The following is a 16,058-nucleotide window of genomic DNA, read 5'->3' as shown; positions in this document are numbered from 1 at the left end:
TTTAACTTGACATCGCTCGTTCATCTGCAACGTAAGATTTGATGATGCCATGAGAAATTGCAATAGCATGTCTAGTGATGTCGTTGTGATAGTTCTCGCAAGTGTACCGATCAGTAATTGAAGCACTGCCTTTTTTGTTGAGCAACCAAGTCTGATGTGTGATTGATGAATCTTTTAATTCAGTTTTGTGTGTTCGCTTAATGAAACAATACATATCATTTTTAACTACTGTTGTGTTGAGCCGGTTAGTTTTGATAAATTACTGTTAATGGTTGACATGTTGAGAAGTGCTGCTAGTGGGAGGAGCAACCAAATAGAGTTTAAGTGGGGAGGGATCAACCCCCCTAGTCGAATGATTCCATGTGGGGTGGGGAGGAGACAAGGGGTTTACCCAAACCTTGTAGGGATTAGATCCACTAGGCAGTGGCGGAGCTTAGTGAGAGCCAACCTCGGCCACCGCCCCCGCAGCCCAGAAGATTTTCTCTGATAATCACTTAGCAGTTGGCCTTGTCTAAAAAAACACTTAGCAGTTGGCCCATATAAGCATTGAAATTGGCCCAAGCCTTGTACTCCATCCCCCCAACCCACTGGGCCTCCAATATTTTGGCCCAAGCTCCGCAATTGCCATTAGGGGATTTGATCCCTGTAACCAAACATAGCCTTAAACGCTTGTGTTCTATGTATGGAAAAAAAAACACACTATTGCTCTCATGTAGAAGACATGCCATCTAATGCCATGTCTATTTAGTGTAAGTGCCCAACTGTTCTTTGAATCTATGAACAACAAAAGTGAAGAACCTTCATGATAACGTCGAGGCTGTAAAGGTAAAGTTGAGTAAGGAAGATGTGATAGAAATCTCAGCTGTTGTCCCTGCTGGCGAGGTGGCTGGGTTGAGGGTCATGGGAATCCTGGAGCCTTATTCTTGGAGGATTGTGAACACTCTACCTAAAAAGTAGCCATTTTACATCATCACTTGCAAATCCAAGAGCATCTCAACTGGCGGCGCTAGCTGACGAAGCTTGCGATGTCAATAGCTCGAAACTGTACATGTATGTAGACATATATACACCTAAACCATAGCTTAGGGTTAGCTTGCTAAGCACATCAGCTTACCGCGTTATGCTGTATTTGTTTCAAGCTTTCTGGTTACATACATTCAAGGGGGGAAATGTGAAAGAAACAAGCTCGTCCATACTCAAGAATAGGGAAGCAATGCCATTGGTTTTCTGTGGGGAACTTTCTGATGTATCAATTGGTACACATGAAAAAAAAGAGTCGACTTCTAGTTAAACTCTTTTCTGCTGCACATTTTATTCCTGCGTCATATGAGGAGTGAAATTATGTTTGCTGGGTATCATTCATTGAAAGATGGTACTGCTGTAACAGTTCCACGCATGACTGAATGTCTGAATGAGTTTACTGATAGAGCCCACATACAAGTTCGTGTAGTTACACCAAAGTAGCTAGGATATGTATATTCAACCTCACTAGTGCCACTTAAAAAAAGCATTTTACTGCATGTGCTACTTTAGGCTCCTCAGGTTTCTACTTTTTACCATGCACCCCATGTTGCCGCACAAGTTGTGCTACCTCGTTACTTTTCATTCACTGTTCATCTGTTGCTACTTCGTTACTTTTCATTCACTGTTCATCTGTTGCAACTTTGTTACTTTTCATTTACTGTTCATCTGTTGATATATATCCCCAGGTTTCTAATTCATATCTGCCACGATATCTTTTACAGGTTAACCTGTGCTGATCTGCAACCACTGAACTTTACAGGCATGCAAGCAACGTAGAACGACAAATTGCAATGGACAAGTAGGGCTGCACCGGCGCCCATGGTGTCCCTTTCAGGAGGAACCTTGGGGGTAGCTGACTAATTGCTAATGGATCTCGAGGCTTGCAGTTGCTCATGCACACGGACTTCGAGCATCATCGGGGATCGTGCTCGGCGTCCGGGCCGGCGATGATGCACTGGGGATGTGTGCCCTCCTCCCACATGTGGGAGGGAGCCTCTGGATTCCTGGACCACCTCCCCAAATCCTGATGTTGCTGCTGAAATCCCTGGACCAAAACCTTGATGCAGTTGAAAGCAAGGCGTGCGCCATTCATGCAATAATCAACCAGTCCATGATTATTTAATGATTATTTGGTTGGCTGTGTTTATGCTGTTCTCTGATCAAACTATGAATCTGCAATGCAATGGCTCTGAAACATGGTACAGTACCACGTACGTGCTGAGGAAAGCTGTTGTTTATGTAGTATCATATCATCATTGTTGCCAGGAGCTAACTCTTGGACTCTTCTGAGGTAGGTAGATGTACTTCATCCAGATTCTTTTTCTTTGCTGCAAGGCACATTCTATAAAGAATTCATTATATAATAAGACTACAGGCCAGTTCAGGTATGTTGATGACAAACTTTGATTGTATCCTGGCCAGACCAGCTTATCAGAATCAGCAGCAGAAAGCAAGTGTCAGGGAAGCAAAAGCCTTTTGTTAATGCTGCCTGGATTGCAAAAGCCAGGGAGGGGAATAAAGAAAGAATGGAAAGCAAAAGAGGAGAAAAGCCATGCAGTGATCTTTTGAGAGGGCAATTGGCATGTATATTGGGGTTTGCTCCTGCTAATTCCCATAGGGCTTTTCATGGAAAGCCTGGCTAGGTATATGCAGAGTCCCTTTGCGTGCATGCTTGCCGTGGGATATAATCCCTAGGTTTATTCCCAAGCAAGTCCAACTTTATATCCTTTATCCACCACAACTCACCGAGAATATTCCACCATTAGACTTTTCATCTTTTGCATGCCTACTGCCACCTCTTTTGCCAAAAGCATTTGGTTGGGATCCATTCCAAACGTTGGCTGCAGGCTCTCTAGTTACTAGTATGTCAACCATACGTATGTAAATATAGCTAGTTGTAAAGGTCTAAACACCCGGTAAACATCCTATACCGATGTGTGAGATTAAAGACACCTACAGGTTGATGATGATTTTTTCTTCATAAATCAAGATAGAAAAGAAAGGATCCAGATTCCCCCCCCCCCCCCCCCCACTTGATTATTACATTGCATGCGGACTGATCAAGAGAGAAAAACATCTGCCTCTTATCAAGAAATACTTTTCCCGGACTTTGACATTGTCTACTAATTGCATTGGGATTAAAAAAGAGAAGATGCGATGAGGGCGACAGGGCCAGTGTGGGACACATGGAGATGATGCTTGTCAACGCACGGCAGCAAAGAAGCTCCCCGGGCCCTTTTCCCTCTTCCTCATCTTTCTCAAACTACGCGCTCGATCAATTCTAGGGATTGCACGCACATGCATATCGCCGGCCAGCCAGCCATGGTCCCAGGGATCAGGCTCGGACTCCCATATGCATGAGCTAGCATGACACTATCAGATTTCAGATGCATGATGATCATCATTGTGCATGCATGCATGCAAGCAGATGTAGATGCGGCGAATACATGCATGCACTCTTCTTATCACATCTAACCAGAGTGCTCCCACCCCGACCCGTCCTCTCCCCTCCCTTGTTGGCTATGTGTCCAACGTGTCTAGAAACACTAGAACTACAATTGGATTTGGTGTCGGAATATGACACTTGTAATTCAGACATAGTATATATTCCTCTGTAAAAAATATAAAAGTGCTTAGATGACTGAAGTAGTTATTGAATTCATGCTCCAGCCAACTCATCCAAAAGTCCAAACTGTCCAAACTGATGAAAGAAGATGGGCAGTATATTTCAACAGTAGTGACTAAACGCTCTTATATTTCTTTACGGAGGGGCACAACTGGAAATCGAACCAACGATCTCCCGTACCAAACGTACTACACTAACCACACCGACAAGGTAAATTTGTTGCTCAATTGTTCTTTAGAAAAGGAGGATGACCCCCGGTCTCTGCATCTGGAAGATGCATACGGCCACTTTATTGATTATACTCGAGGACCTTACAAAGTATTACAAAGAATATACCTGAATCCACCATCTTGGCAACATATGCCGCTACTCCTATCCATATGATAAAGGGATGCTAGCTGGGCCACTACCCAAACCACTCACCTAAACCTAACATCAAAAGCCGAAAGCCCCAGCCGAGCCACATACCGGGTCTGGGGCACAATCCGGTCAGACGCACTTGTGTGTCGTCGCAGCCATCTTCCACAGGTCCGTCTTCAGATTATATTGAGGCTTCTATCTTGTCTGGCCACTCTGCCATCGACGTCACCATGACGCCAGACAGCTACCTCCTCCTGCGCGAGTCCATCTCCGCGCATCGGACGCCGAGCCTCCACAGCGCCATGCTACCGATCTCCGCCGCCATCAATGTGTGAGATAAAGTACCGCTCCACCACGGCAGGTACAAGGTAAGGAAGGGTGAGGTCCCCGTCGGAGACACGGCCAGACGGGCCGCCACCAGGAACCAGACAAGCTCGCCATACACGCCCAACAAGCATTGTTGTTCTTTATCAACCCTAAAAGCGCTAGTGGAATTAAATGAGCTGCAATCTGTGTGGCCCATTTTCCACAAGTTAGTTTTTTCTTTATTAGAAATTACAAAAATATTCAAGTATTATATAAAGTGTTCATGCTACTAGGAAATGTATTTCTAGTTTTAAAATGTGTTCATGCTATTAGGAAATGTATTTCTAGTATTGAAACGTGTTCATGCTATTAGGAAATGTATTTCTAGTTTCAAGAAATGTTCGCATGTTTCAATAAAGTTTATGTGTTTGTCAAAAGATATATTTTTGAATAAAGATAACCTTAAGAATATGTGTGGAAAAATAATTAGTAGCCTAGTGCGCCCCCAGGATTATAGATCCTCAAATGAACAGTTTTAAAATCATACATACATTTTTATAATTAAAGAATTATTTTATTTACATGATTGTCTAAATGATACTAAAATATTTTTAAAAATTACACTAACATGTTTTAAAATTATACATACACTAATCTGTGCCGGCACCGATGCCAACACACCGCCGCGCCCTGGGCCATCATAAACATACTGGCTAGGAGGGACTGACCCGTGCCGATACACCTAAGGGAGGAGAAGCAAGTGCCCCGCCAACATCGGCGCCGACACAGATTCGCCCGGCCGCGCCTTCTGGCAACTGCGAGGGAGGAGGAGGGTTCGACATCGGCGGCTAGGAATCCCTTCCCGTCGCATGTGGGTGGCGGCTAGGAATGGGGAGGGGGTTTCAAGGGATCGTTCAAATGGACTGGAATTTGAAACTCTGTTGTAATAAATACACGAAATGGAATCTTCCATCAAACTGCATACTAAATTATTGTTGTCTCATGCGTGTTGGATACCCAAAAAGTTACTGGTGAATAAATTCCTAACATGCAAAATAACATCAAAAAATTATGACCATCTTTGTCATTTTTCGATAAAAGGATGTGTTTATTACTTTATAATAATGTAGCATCAAGCGGATACAAAGAATGATGATCGGCACAAGGCCTCTACATAGATAAGATACACACAATGAAATACCAACGGCCTGAAAACTGAAATGCTGAGAAACTGAAGGAGGTGGTGTATCTATCCGAAAATTATGCCAACATTGAAAGAGGTGTATCTATCCGAAAATTATGCTGTCATCCATGTTGGATAAAAACCTCCAACATATGCGTGCTAAACGTAGCTAGCTAGTACATGCATCCAACATGAAGAAATTAGCACAACGTACGGGTCATACATGAAGGTGTCATCCATCGACATTTGGCCAGGCATCTCTCACCGAGAAAAAAAAGTATGAAAACATAGGTTGGATCGATCAACGCATAGTCCAGATAGGATCGACGTACCCTAATTACCAACAATGACAGGGAAATTAAGCATCTAATTAACATAAATTCAAGCATGAAACAACCATGGACATAAAAAAGGTGTTCGTGTGGCTATCCCAGAAGAACAGGCTGTGGACGATAGATAAGCTGGCGAGGTGTCAATTACCACACCCTTCGATTCGCCTGCTTTTTTGTGTGTGTCAGAAACCGGTGGAACCGGGCGATCACATGTGATCTGCCGTAACAGTACTTTGCATGTTCCATTTCTAATTCTCAATGCAAAAGACGCACATAACTTGTATTCTTGAAAAAACAATCATGGACAAGAGCTAAGGTAGCGAGCACACACAAAGCTAGTTTTTGGCTTTCAAGTCTTCGGTGGTCATCTTGTTGATGAGATGCTGGCGAGTCCCTAGAAGTTGTGGCTCCACGGCTCGTTCACCGGCGGCAGCCGGCCGAGGTACTGCCTGGTCAGGTCGGTGGCGCAGCAGGCGGCGGTGGGGCCGATGGAGCGTCCCTGGTACGCGGCGGCGCACAGTGGCACCGACATCTGCAGCTCCTCGACCTCCCCGGCGTTGTCGACGCCTAGGAAGTCCCTGGTGAGGTGTCGGCCACCGGCGTGCATAGTCACCGAGCCTTCTGGAGTAAGTCTGAAGCTGACCGTGTCGGTGCTGACGGTCGAACTGCTGCCGGTAGTCATAGGCAGGTCATCAAGGTATGTCAGGGGCTGGAACGGAGGGAGCACCTGGTGGTGTTGGTGGTGAGGCTCTTGGGAGAGAAACATGAGGGGGTTAGGGTTTTGAGCGTGAGGGGGGCTTGAGAAAGGGAGAAAGAGTGGTGAGCTGTTGCTTGGCATGAGCATATTGTTGATGTCGTTGCTGCTGCTGCCGCTGTTGTTGTTGCCGTTGTTGTTGCAGGTGGTGGTAGTGGCGATGCTGTTGTTTGCAGCTGCGATGAGCCTTGCACTCTCCTCGGCTAGGGCGTCGCAGAAGGCCCTGTGGGTCAGCAGGCTGTCCTTCCTGCATGCATGCATGGGGGCGCACGTTATCACATATAGGTTGGCTCTAGGTTGACATGAAATAATCAGCGAGTAGTTCAATTTGTTGGCTAACACTCGTATATATGCATGCATGTAAAATTAAAGGTGTATTCAATTATTTCTTTGGTAACACACTCGTATTTAACTTTGTTGAAGAAAAGTTCCTGCCATGAGAGAGAGGGAGAGTTATGATGGAAGTCAAGGATTCGCATTCGCATGCAGGTGATAGCTGGAGATGTAAATTCCATGATGATTCCTGCAGCCAGCCTGCAGGTTTGTGTGTTCATACAGTATTTGTGCATCTTCTTCGACAGTTTTTCTAACAGGTCCCCACCATGCATGTACCATTTACGTACAGTGCTTGCTTGAATCTGCACCTTCAACCCCCCTTGCTAATGCAGGGAGTGTGTGCCAAGAAGTGGAAGCATGAAAACGATCCTACTGCAGGGACTGGCTACCTACCAAGTGTTTCATCAATGCCTCTTGGTTACTAGTACATGCATACCATGCATATATAGGCAAGCTTTGGACAGGGCCTCGTGCTTTGCACAGCCAAAATTAAGTGCTTGCTGCAGGATGGTGATATTTTTGACCAGGACATATTCGATCGGTGTTTTCAAGGGAAATGGGAATTCGAAAATTCCAGGTTCAGCATGTAATCATGTAGTATGAGTATTAACACATCAATTGAAAAGGGAAGCCCTACGTCTACGTGACATGCAGCGATCGATGAACTAATTGATTATGAAATTATTTTGAATTAATTCCAAATGTATACGTGTCTACCGCATGCTGTGAATCCCCTCGTATCATCTATCCTGATGAAATCACCGACTATCGTACTGTCGGTTGCCGGCCAGGTACATAGTACCATGAGAATTCAGATAAAAGTTCAGAGATCCTAACGAACGAACGAACGAACAGAGATGCAAAGGGCAGCTGTGACGAGAGGATCCGGCAGCTTGAGATACATGCGTACGTACCTGGAGAAGAGGATGCCGCAGTCGCAGCGGTACTCGCGGGTGCCGCAGTTCTTGACGTGCGCCTTCCAGTCCGAGTGCACGGCGTAGCGCTTGGCGCACCGCTCGCACTTCCACCGCTTCTCGCCGTGCTTCCGGGAGAAGTGCTTCTTGATGCCCGTGAGGTCGCCCAGCGCCCTGGCCGGGTCGTGGTGGACGCAGGTGGGCTCGGGGCAGACGTACACGCGCTTGCGCGGCGCGCCGGAGCCGGAGCCGTCCCCGCCGGGCCTGGGCAGCAGCACGGTGCGCTGCCGGAGCTTCCACGGCAGGTTGTGGCCGCGGCGGTGCAGCTGCAGGTTCTGGTCCCGCTGGAAGCCCTTGTTGCAGATCTCGCACACGAAGCGGTTCGTCGCCACCAGCGTCCGCGGCGACAGCGCGATCACCTCCGCGCCAGGGTCTGCCGTACGTGCGTTCCAACAGAGAAGAGAAACCACAAGAACAAATTAATTCCCTAACCAGCTTGCTTGATGAGAGAGATTACCACCTGCAGCTTCAGGATTTCAGGGACCTAGCAGCTGATGATCTAGGTCTAGGGTAACTTTTCATACCTGGGTTGCCGGGCTGGCTCCTCTTCCTCTTGGCTCTGGCGGGCTCCTCCAGCAGCATCGGCAGCGGAGGCCTGGGTAGCAGCGTCGACGTCGGCGTCGCCGCCGGCGCGAAGAGAGGGCTGAGCAGGACATGGCTGCTGAAGCCGAGGTCTCCAACTCCACCATGGGAGCTGGATCCGGTGGCCTCGCGGTCAGAAGAGAGATCACAGAGCATCATGTTCACTCTCTCTCTCTGGTCTCTTTCTCTTTCGTCTCCCCTTCTCCCCCTCTTTCTAGGTGGATTGGATACGTGGTCTCGAGGCTACCACTGATGAGATACTGCTAGCTCAGCTTCTGCGCAGACTGCGTGTGATGGCAGGAGACGGTGGTGGTACTGGACTACTGCTAGTGGGGTGAATACGACGAGGGGGAGGAGCGCTAGGAGGACAGGAGAAGCGATCCGGTTGCAGGAAAAGGCGTCAGAGAGGAGGATGTGACGGAGGAGGGAGGGGTGAGGGTGAGCCGGTGAGGCGTTGCCTTCTGCAGGCTACTGTTGCCGCAGCCAGCCGGAATAAGAAGGGCGTGGCGCAGGCGAAAGCTAGCAAGGTGCAGTGCAGTGCCCGTCCCCCCTCTCGACTAAAAAGCGTCCCCCCTCTCGACTAAAAAGCTAGCCAGGCATGGTTTCCTGTAGCTCAGACTACACGGTACCTCTTCTTTGCCATTCATTTATGCATCAAGATCCGTGCAAACACATTTGTCTTTTTTGTTTCTCTCAAACGACACAACATATGAATTTCAAATTTTGCAGAACAACAATACATTCTAACTACAATATAGGAAAAAACTTTCAGATTTTTTCATGCATTTTAAATACTTGAAATAATATTTTTATTCAAAAAAAATCTCATTTTGTATATTTATATCAGACCAAAAAATCTGAAAGTTTTTTCACACATTGATGTTCTAATGTTTGTTCGATCTGCAAAGTTTGAAGTTTATATGTTGTTTCATTTTTAAGAAACAAAAAAGAGAAATCTTCTTATTGTTAGTTAGTTGGAGAGTACGGATCTCAAAGCAAGGCTGGAGGGTTGAGGATAAGAGGTTCTATGTAGCCTGAGCTACAAAGAAACTTTGTGATAGTGGAAGCATGCACATCACAAACACATCACCAGGTTAAACATGTGGTGAAAACAAGAGTAAAAAAATCTAATTACACTTATGAACCAGATATTTGTCTCATCATGCATGTTTGATTTTATGTAAGAAGCAGATTCGTTTTCTGATAGAAAATGAATAGAAGATGATACGACGTCAAAGTACACGACCCGTACATCGACACGTCGATCCACCCTACATATGGTTTATAGTTTTTCTCTTATCCTACTTACTGAAGCTTTCTTTGCTGTTTATCAGTGAACAAACGTTGCGCTTCTTCAGTACTACTAGTACTTTTCTCTATTTTTCAGTACTACTCCCTCCGAAAACCACGAGAAGTAATTTGGAACGGAGGGAGTAGTATTGAAAATTACCACATGCGTATTCAGTGACACAGATATCATAATGTTGCTAATGGATGTAGTGAAAAACATAAACAAATATGGTAATATTGCTAATTTATGCGGTGAATTCGGGGGGAGAGGTGTTTTAGCTCTCAGGAGCATTTGCTCCCACGTAAACAGTAACCAAGAAAAATTGTAAATGTTTTAAAAAATTCTGATATTTTTGTGGATGTTCGTGTTAGTGCCGCAAGCATCCTTGACAATTTTCATGCGAATTGGAGCAGCCGCATTTCATCTATGAAAATAATAAATTCGGGGTGACATCTGGTGTTCAATTATTATTATTTTTCCCACATGCCAAAATGTTTAACCTTTTTCCCTAAAAAATTCTAGGCAGCATTTGAATGTGACTATGAACACATAGAGTTTCTGTTGGGATTTTTCTGGCATTTCAAAAAAAAATTTACATGCAGGAGCACGTGCACCTGGGAGCCAAATTGGATTTCGGGTGAATTCGTTCTATTAGTGTTGCTTTAAATCTGCAGGAATGAGGGTTAGTGTAGTGGTTGGATCTTTGAGAACGTGGTTGGCAATAACTTTCATGTCGATCGGTCTGGTTTATGGTTTTTCCTCTTATGTAATTATGCTACTTACATTGTGAAGCTTTCTTGTTTGTTTCTTAACCAGATTTAGTTGATTGGTGGCAACATGACTGGCTATCTGAGGTGTTCACACTGGAGCTTGGACCAAGTTGTCACCTCTGGGTCGAGAATAGAGGCTGAAGACTTGACCGTTGTAAGTACTCCCTCCATTCCATAATGCAATGCTTCCTCTATTCACGTGCTTCAACTTTGACCGTAAGTTTAACTATCAAAACCGGTTGCGGCGGGGGCAAAAGTTATATCAGTGAATTCGTATTCGAAAGAAGGTTTTAATTATGTAATTTTTTCTCCCGCCGCAGTCGGTCTCGTTTGTTAAATTTATGGTCAAAGTTCAACCTCGGAAAGCGCGGGCGCATTATATTTTGGAATGGAGGGAGTACTAACCCTGCCTCTCTTCACTTGCTCAAGTCTTGTCGGTCGAAAATTGGTCTAATATATGAGAACACTCGATTTCTTCGATGCAGGTGTCACTTGACAGGGGACCTAAATTTTTCGTAACTCTGAAGAAGATAGTCCACGGCAAGATTCAGTTGTCATGTGCTGGTGTGTGTTAGAAGGGAGAGAGGATTGGTGGAATAGTTGATGTATTGCTTGAGCCTCGTGAGCATATATATAGGAGTACAATGACTAACTTGAAGTACAAGACAAGCCGGAACATATCCTAGTTTATCTCGTATTTCCTAACTAAACATAATACTCAACATCCCCCGCAGTCACAATGGTAGCGACGCAGACTGCGAGACTGGAGAAGCATCCGAAGGGAAGCCGACGGACATCCCTCCCACAGTCGTAACGGTCGATGCATCGCGGAGTCTTGGCTGAAGTGGAAACCGACGAGGTTGCTCAAGCAAGGCGGTAGCCCTTTGTGCCGTTTGTCGATGTAGCCGAGAGCATGGGTGGTGTAGCCATAGTCGAGGTAGCCGTGCGAAGAACGCCGTGATCGGTGTCGAGTCGGGGGTCACCGGTGTCGAGGTAGTCGCCGTGAAGCTGCAGAAGAATAGTAGCGGCGACGGCGACCTAAGGAGGCGGCGGCGGCTAGAGAAGGAGCGCAGCGGCGGTGCTCGAAGTAGGCGATAATGAACCTGACAGCGCGACAAAGACCAGCGCGGACGGTGGTGTTCCCGTGTCTAGGAAGGCGGCGCGATGCATACCATATAGAAGTCGACGCGCGAGGACGACGGAGTGGACTGTGTGCCGTGACTCTACGGCCCAAAGGGGCGACACAACGGCGGTGCACGGGTCAGGACGGCAGCGGGGAAGACCTCAGGGCGGTTGCAGGGACCGCGTGCCATGCTCGCTACGGCCCGACAGGGCGACGCAGCGGCAGCGCGAGGGTCGGTGCAGCCTCGGGGACGGCCTAGAGTGGACGGCCTCGGTGCGGCGGTTGACCACGGGCCGCGGCAATACGGCCCGAAGGGGCGACACAGCGGCAGCGCGCGAGGAAGTGCAACCATGGGAATGGCCTCAGGGCGGCGGCGGAGATCACGTGCCGCGGCACTACGGCCTGATGGGGCGACGCAGCGGCGGCGCGGATCGGTGCAGCCACGTGGAGAACCACTGGGCAGCGGCGCTGCGGCCCGACGGACGATGCAGCGACAGCCTGTTGCTCAATCGACAGAGGGGCGCGCTGAACTCGGGGACAGGGCGGTGATGGCCGGCGTAGATTGCTACCTCTTGAGCACTGCGTTGGTTTTCCCCCGAAGAGGAAGGGATGATGCAGCAAAGTAGTGTAAGTATTTCCCTTAGTTTTTGAGAACCAAGATATCAATCGAGTAGGAGGCTACGCGTGAGTCCCTCGTACCTGCATAAAACAAATAAATCCTCGCAACCAACGCGGTAACGGGTTGTCAATCCCTATACTGCCACTTACGAGAGTGAGATCTGATAGATATGATAAGATAATATTTTTTGGTATTTTTATGATAAAGATGCAAAGTAAAATAAAAACAAAGTAAAAAAGCAAGGGAAATAGCTAAGTATTGGAAGATTAATATGATGAAGATAGACCCGGGGGCCATAGGTTTCACTAGTGGCTTCTCTCAAGAGTATAAGTATTCTAAGGTGGGTGAACGAATTACTGTTGAGCAATTGACAGAATTGAGCATACTTATAAGAATATCTAGGTATGATCATGTATATAGGCATCACGTCCGAGACAAGTAGACCGACTCCTGCCTGCATCTACTACTATTACTCCACTCATCGACCGCTATCCAGCATGCATCTAGAGTATTAAGTTAATGAAAACAGAGTAACGCCTTAAGCAAGATGACATGATGTAGACGGATAAACTCATGCAATATGATGAAAACCCCATCTTATTATCCTCGATGACAACAATACAATACGTGCCTTGCTGCCCCTACTGTCACTGGGAAAGGACACAGCAAGATTGAACCCAAAGCTAAGCACTTCTCCCATTGCAAGAAAGATCAATCTAGTAGGCCAAACCAAACTGATAATTCAAAAAGACTTGCAAAGATAACCAATCATACATAAAAGAATTCAGAGAAGATTCAAATATTATTCATAGTTAGACTTGACCATAAACCCACAATTCATTGGTCTCAACAAACACACCGCAAAAAGAAGATTACATCGAATAGATCTCCACAAGAGAGGGGGAGAACATTGTATTGAGATCCAAAAAGAGAGAGAAGCCATCTAGCTAATAACTATGGACCCGTAGGTCTGAGGTGAACTACTCACACTTCATCGGAGGCGCTATGGTGATGATGTAGAAGCCCTCCGTGATCGATGCCCCCTCCGGCGAAGCTCCGGAACAGGCCCCAAGATGGGATCTCGTGGCTACAGAAAGTTACGGCTGTGAAATTAGGGTTTTGGCTCCGTATCTAATCGTTTGGGGGTACGTAGGTATATATAGGAGGAAGGAGTACGTCGGTGGAGCAACAGGGGGCCCATGAGGGTGGAGGGCGCGCCTGGGGGGGGGGGGGGGGGTAGGCGCGCCCCCTACCTCGTGGCCTCCTCTTTTGTGTCTTGACGTAGGGTCCAAGTCTCCTAGATCTTGTTCGTTGAGAAAATCACGTTCCCGAAGGTTTCATTCCGTTTGGACTCCGTTTGATATTCCTTTTCTTCGAAACCCTAAAATAGGCACAAAAAAAGCAATTCTGGGCTGGGCCTCCGGTTAATAAGTTAGTCCCAAAAATAATATAAAAATGGATAATAAAGCCAAATAATGTCCAAAACAGTAGATAATATAGCATGGAGCAATCAAAAATTATAGATACGTTGGAGACGTATCAAGCATCCCCAAGCTTAATTCCTGCTCGTCCTTGAGTAGGTAAATGATAAAAACAGAATTTTTGATGCAGAGTGCTACTTGGCATAATTTTAGTGTAATTCTTCTTAATTGTGGTATAAATATTCAGATCTGAAAGATTCAAGATAAAAGTTTAATATTGACATAAAAATAATAATACTTCAAGCATACTAACAAAGCAATCATGTCTTCTCAAAATAACATGGCCAAAGAAAGTTATCCTTACAAAATCATATAGTCTGGCTATGCTCCATCTTCACCACACAAAATATTTAAATCATGCACAACCTCGATGACAAGCCAAGCAATTGTTTCATACTTTTTGTGTTCTCAAACTTTTTCAATCTTCACGCAATACATGAGCATGAGCCATGGATATAGCACTATAAGTGGAATAGAATGGTGGTTGTGGAGAAGACAAAAAGGGAGAAGATAGTCTCACATCAACTAGGCGTATCAACGGGCTATGGAGATGCCCATCAATAGATATCAATGTGAGTGAGTAGGGATTGACATGCAACGGATGCACTAGAGCTATAAGTATATGAAAGCTCAACAAAAGAAACTAAGTGGGTGTGCATCCAACTTGCTTCCTCATGAAGACCTAGGGCATTTTGAGGAAGCCCATCATTATAATATGCAAGCCAAGTTCTATAATGAAAAATCTCCACTAGTATATGAAACTGATAACATAGGAGACTCTCTATCATGAATATCATGGTGCTACTTTGAAGCACAAGTGTGGTAAAAGGATAGTAACATTGTCCCTTCTCTCTTTTTCTCTCATTTTTTTCTTTTTTTTATTTGGGCCTTTTCTCTTTTTTTATGGCCTTTTTTTTGTCCGGAGTCTCATCCTGACTTGTGGGGGAATCATAGTCTCCATCATCCTTTCCTCACTAGGACAATGCTCTAATAATGATGATCATCACAGTTTTATTTTCCTACAACTCAACAATTACAACTCGATACTTAGAACAAATTATGACTCTATATGAATGCCTCCGGCGGTGTACCGGGATATGCAATGAATCAAGAGTGACACTATGAAAGAATTATGAATGACGGCTTTGCCACAAATACGATGTCAACTACATGATCATGCTAAGCAATATGACAATGATGGAGTGTGTCATAATAAACGGAACGATGGAAAGTTGCATGGCAATATATCTCGGAATGGCTATGGAAATGCCATAATAGGTAGGTATGATGACTGTTTTGAGGAAGGCATATAGTGGGTGTATGATACCGGCGAAAGGTGCGCGGTATTAGAGAGGCTAGCAAAGGTGGAAGGGTGAGAAAAATGCGTATAATCCATGGACTCAACATTAGTCATAAAAAACTCATATACTTATTGCAAAAATCTACAAGTTATCAAAGCAAAGTATTACGCGCATGCTCCTAGGAGGATGGGTTGGTAGGAAAAGACCATCGCTCGTCCCCGACCGCCACTCATAAGGAAGACAATAAAAAAATCATGCTCCGACTTCATCACATAACGGTTCACCATACGTGCATGCTACGGGAATCACAAACTTTAGCACAAGTATTTCTCAAATTCATAACTACTCAACTAGCATAACTCTAATATCACCCTCTTCATATCTCAAAATAATTATCAAGTATCAAACTTCTCATAACATTCAACACACTCATAAGAAAGTTCTTTTACTATTCTTGAATTCCAAGCATATTAGGATTATTTAAGCAAATTACCATGCTATTTAAGACTCTCAAAATAATCTAAGTGAATCATGAGAGACCAATAGTTTCTATAAAACAAATCCACCACCGTGCTCTAAAAGATATAGGTGAAGTACTAGAGCAAAACTATATAACTCAAATGATATAAGTGAAGCACATAGAGTATTCTAACAAATTCCAAATCATGTATGGCTCTCTCAAAAGGTGGGTACAGCAAGGATGATTGTGGTAAACTAAAAAGCAAAGACTCAAATCATACAAGACGCTCCAAGAAAAACACATATCATGTGGTGAATAAAAATATAGCTCCAAGTAAAGTTACCGATAGAAGTAGACGAAAAGAGGGGATGCCTGCCGGGGCATCCCCAAGCTTTGTATTTTAGGTGTCCTTATATTATCTTGGGGGTGCCATGGGCATCCCCAAGCTTAGTCTCTTGCCGCTCCTTGTTCCATAATCCATCAAATCTTTATCCAAAACTTGAAAACTTCACAACACAAAACTTAAAGTAGAAAATC

General features: G+C 45.2%; 1 protein-coding gene across 1 annotated transcript; it reads right to left on the bottom strand.

Moving 5' to 3' along the window:
- Window positions 1-5,852: 5,852 nt before the first annotated feature.
- On the bottom strand, window positions 5,853-8,996 carry LOC125516201 (protein EARLY HEADING DATE 2). The gene is made up of 3 exons (XM_048681683.2): window positions 8,419-8,996; window positions 7,835-8,267; window positions 5,853-6,831 (listed from the first exon to the last, which is right to left on the bottom strand). The coding sequence occupies exons 1-3, from the start codon at window positions 8,633-8,635 to the stop codon at window positions 6,225-6,227; spliced, it is 1,257 nt and encodes a 418-aa protein (XP_048537640.1). The 5' UTR covers window positions 8,636-8,996; the 3' UTR covers window positions 5,853-6,224.
- Between the last annotated feature and the right edge of the window lie 7,062 nt (window positions 8,997-16,058).

This window comes from Triticum urartu, chromosome 6A (assembly GCF_056163025.1).
Source record: "Triticum urartu cultivar PI428250 chromosome 6A, HENAU_Tu73, whole genome shotgun sequence".
In the NCBI taxonomy this organism is placed as follows: Eukaryota; Viridiplantae; Streptophyta; class Magnoliopsida; order Poales; family Poaceae; genus Triticum; species Triticum urartu.
This window is presented reverse-complemented; position numbering and strand designations above follow the sequence as displayed.

What these genes read in the sequence shown, in the direction of transcription:
- LOC125516201 (XM_048681683.2), bottom strand. Translation starts at nt 8,635, where the DNA reads ATGATGCTCTGTGATCTCTCTTCTGACCGCGAGGCCACCGGATCCAGC. An exon ending in GAGCCAGCCCGGCAACCCAG is followed by an intron (nt 8,268 to 8,418) that starts GTATGAAAAGTT and finishes CACGTACGGCAG; the next exon opens with ACCCTGGCGCGGAGGTGATC. An exon ending in TGCGGCATCCTCTTCTCCAG is followed by an intron (nt 6,832 to 7,834) that starts GTACGTACGCAT and finishes GCATGCATGCAG; the next exon opens with GAAGGACAGCCTGCTGACCC.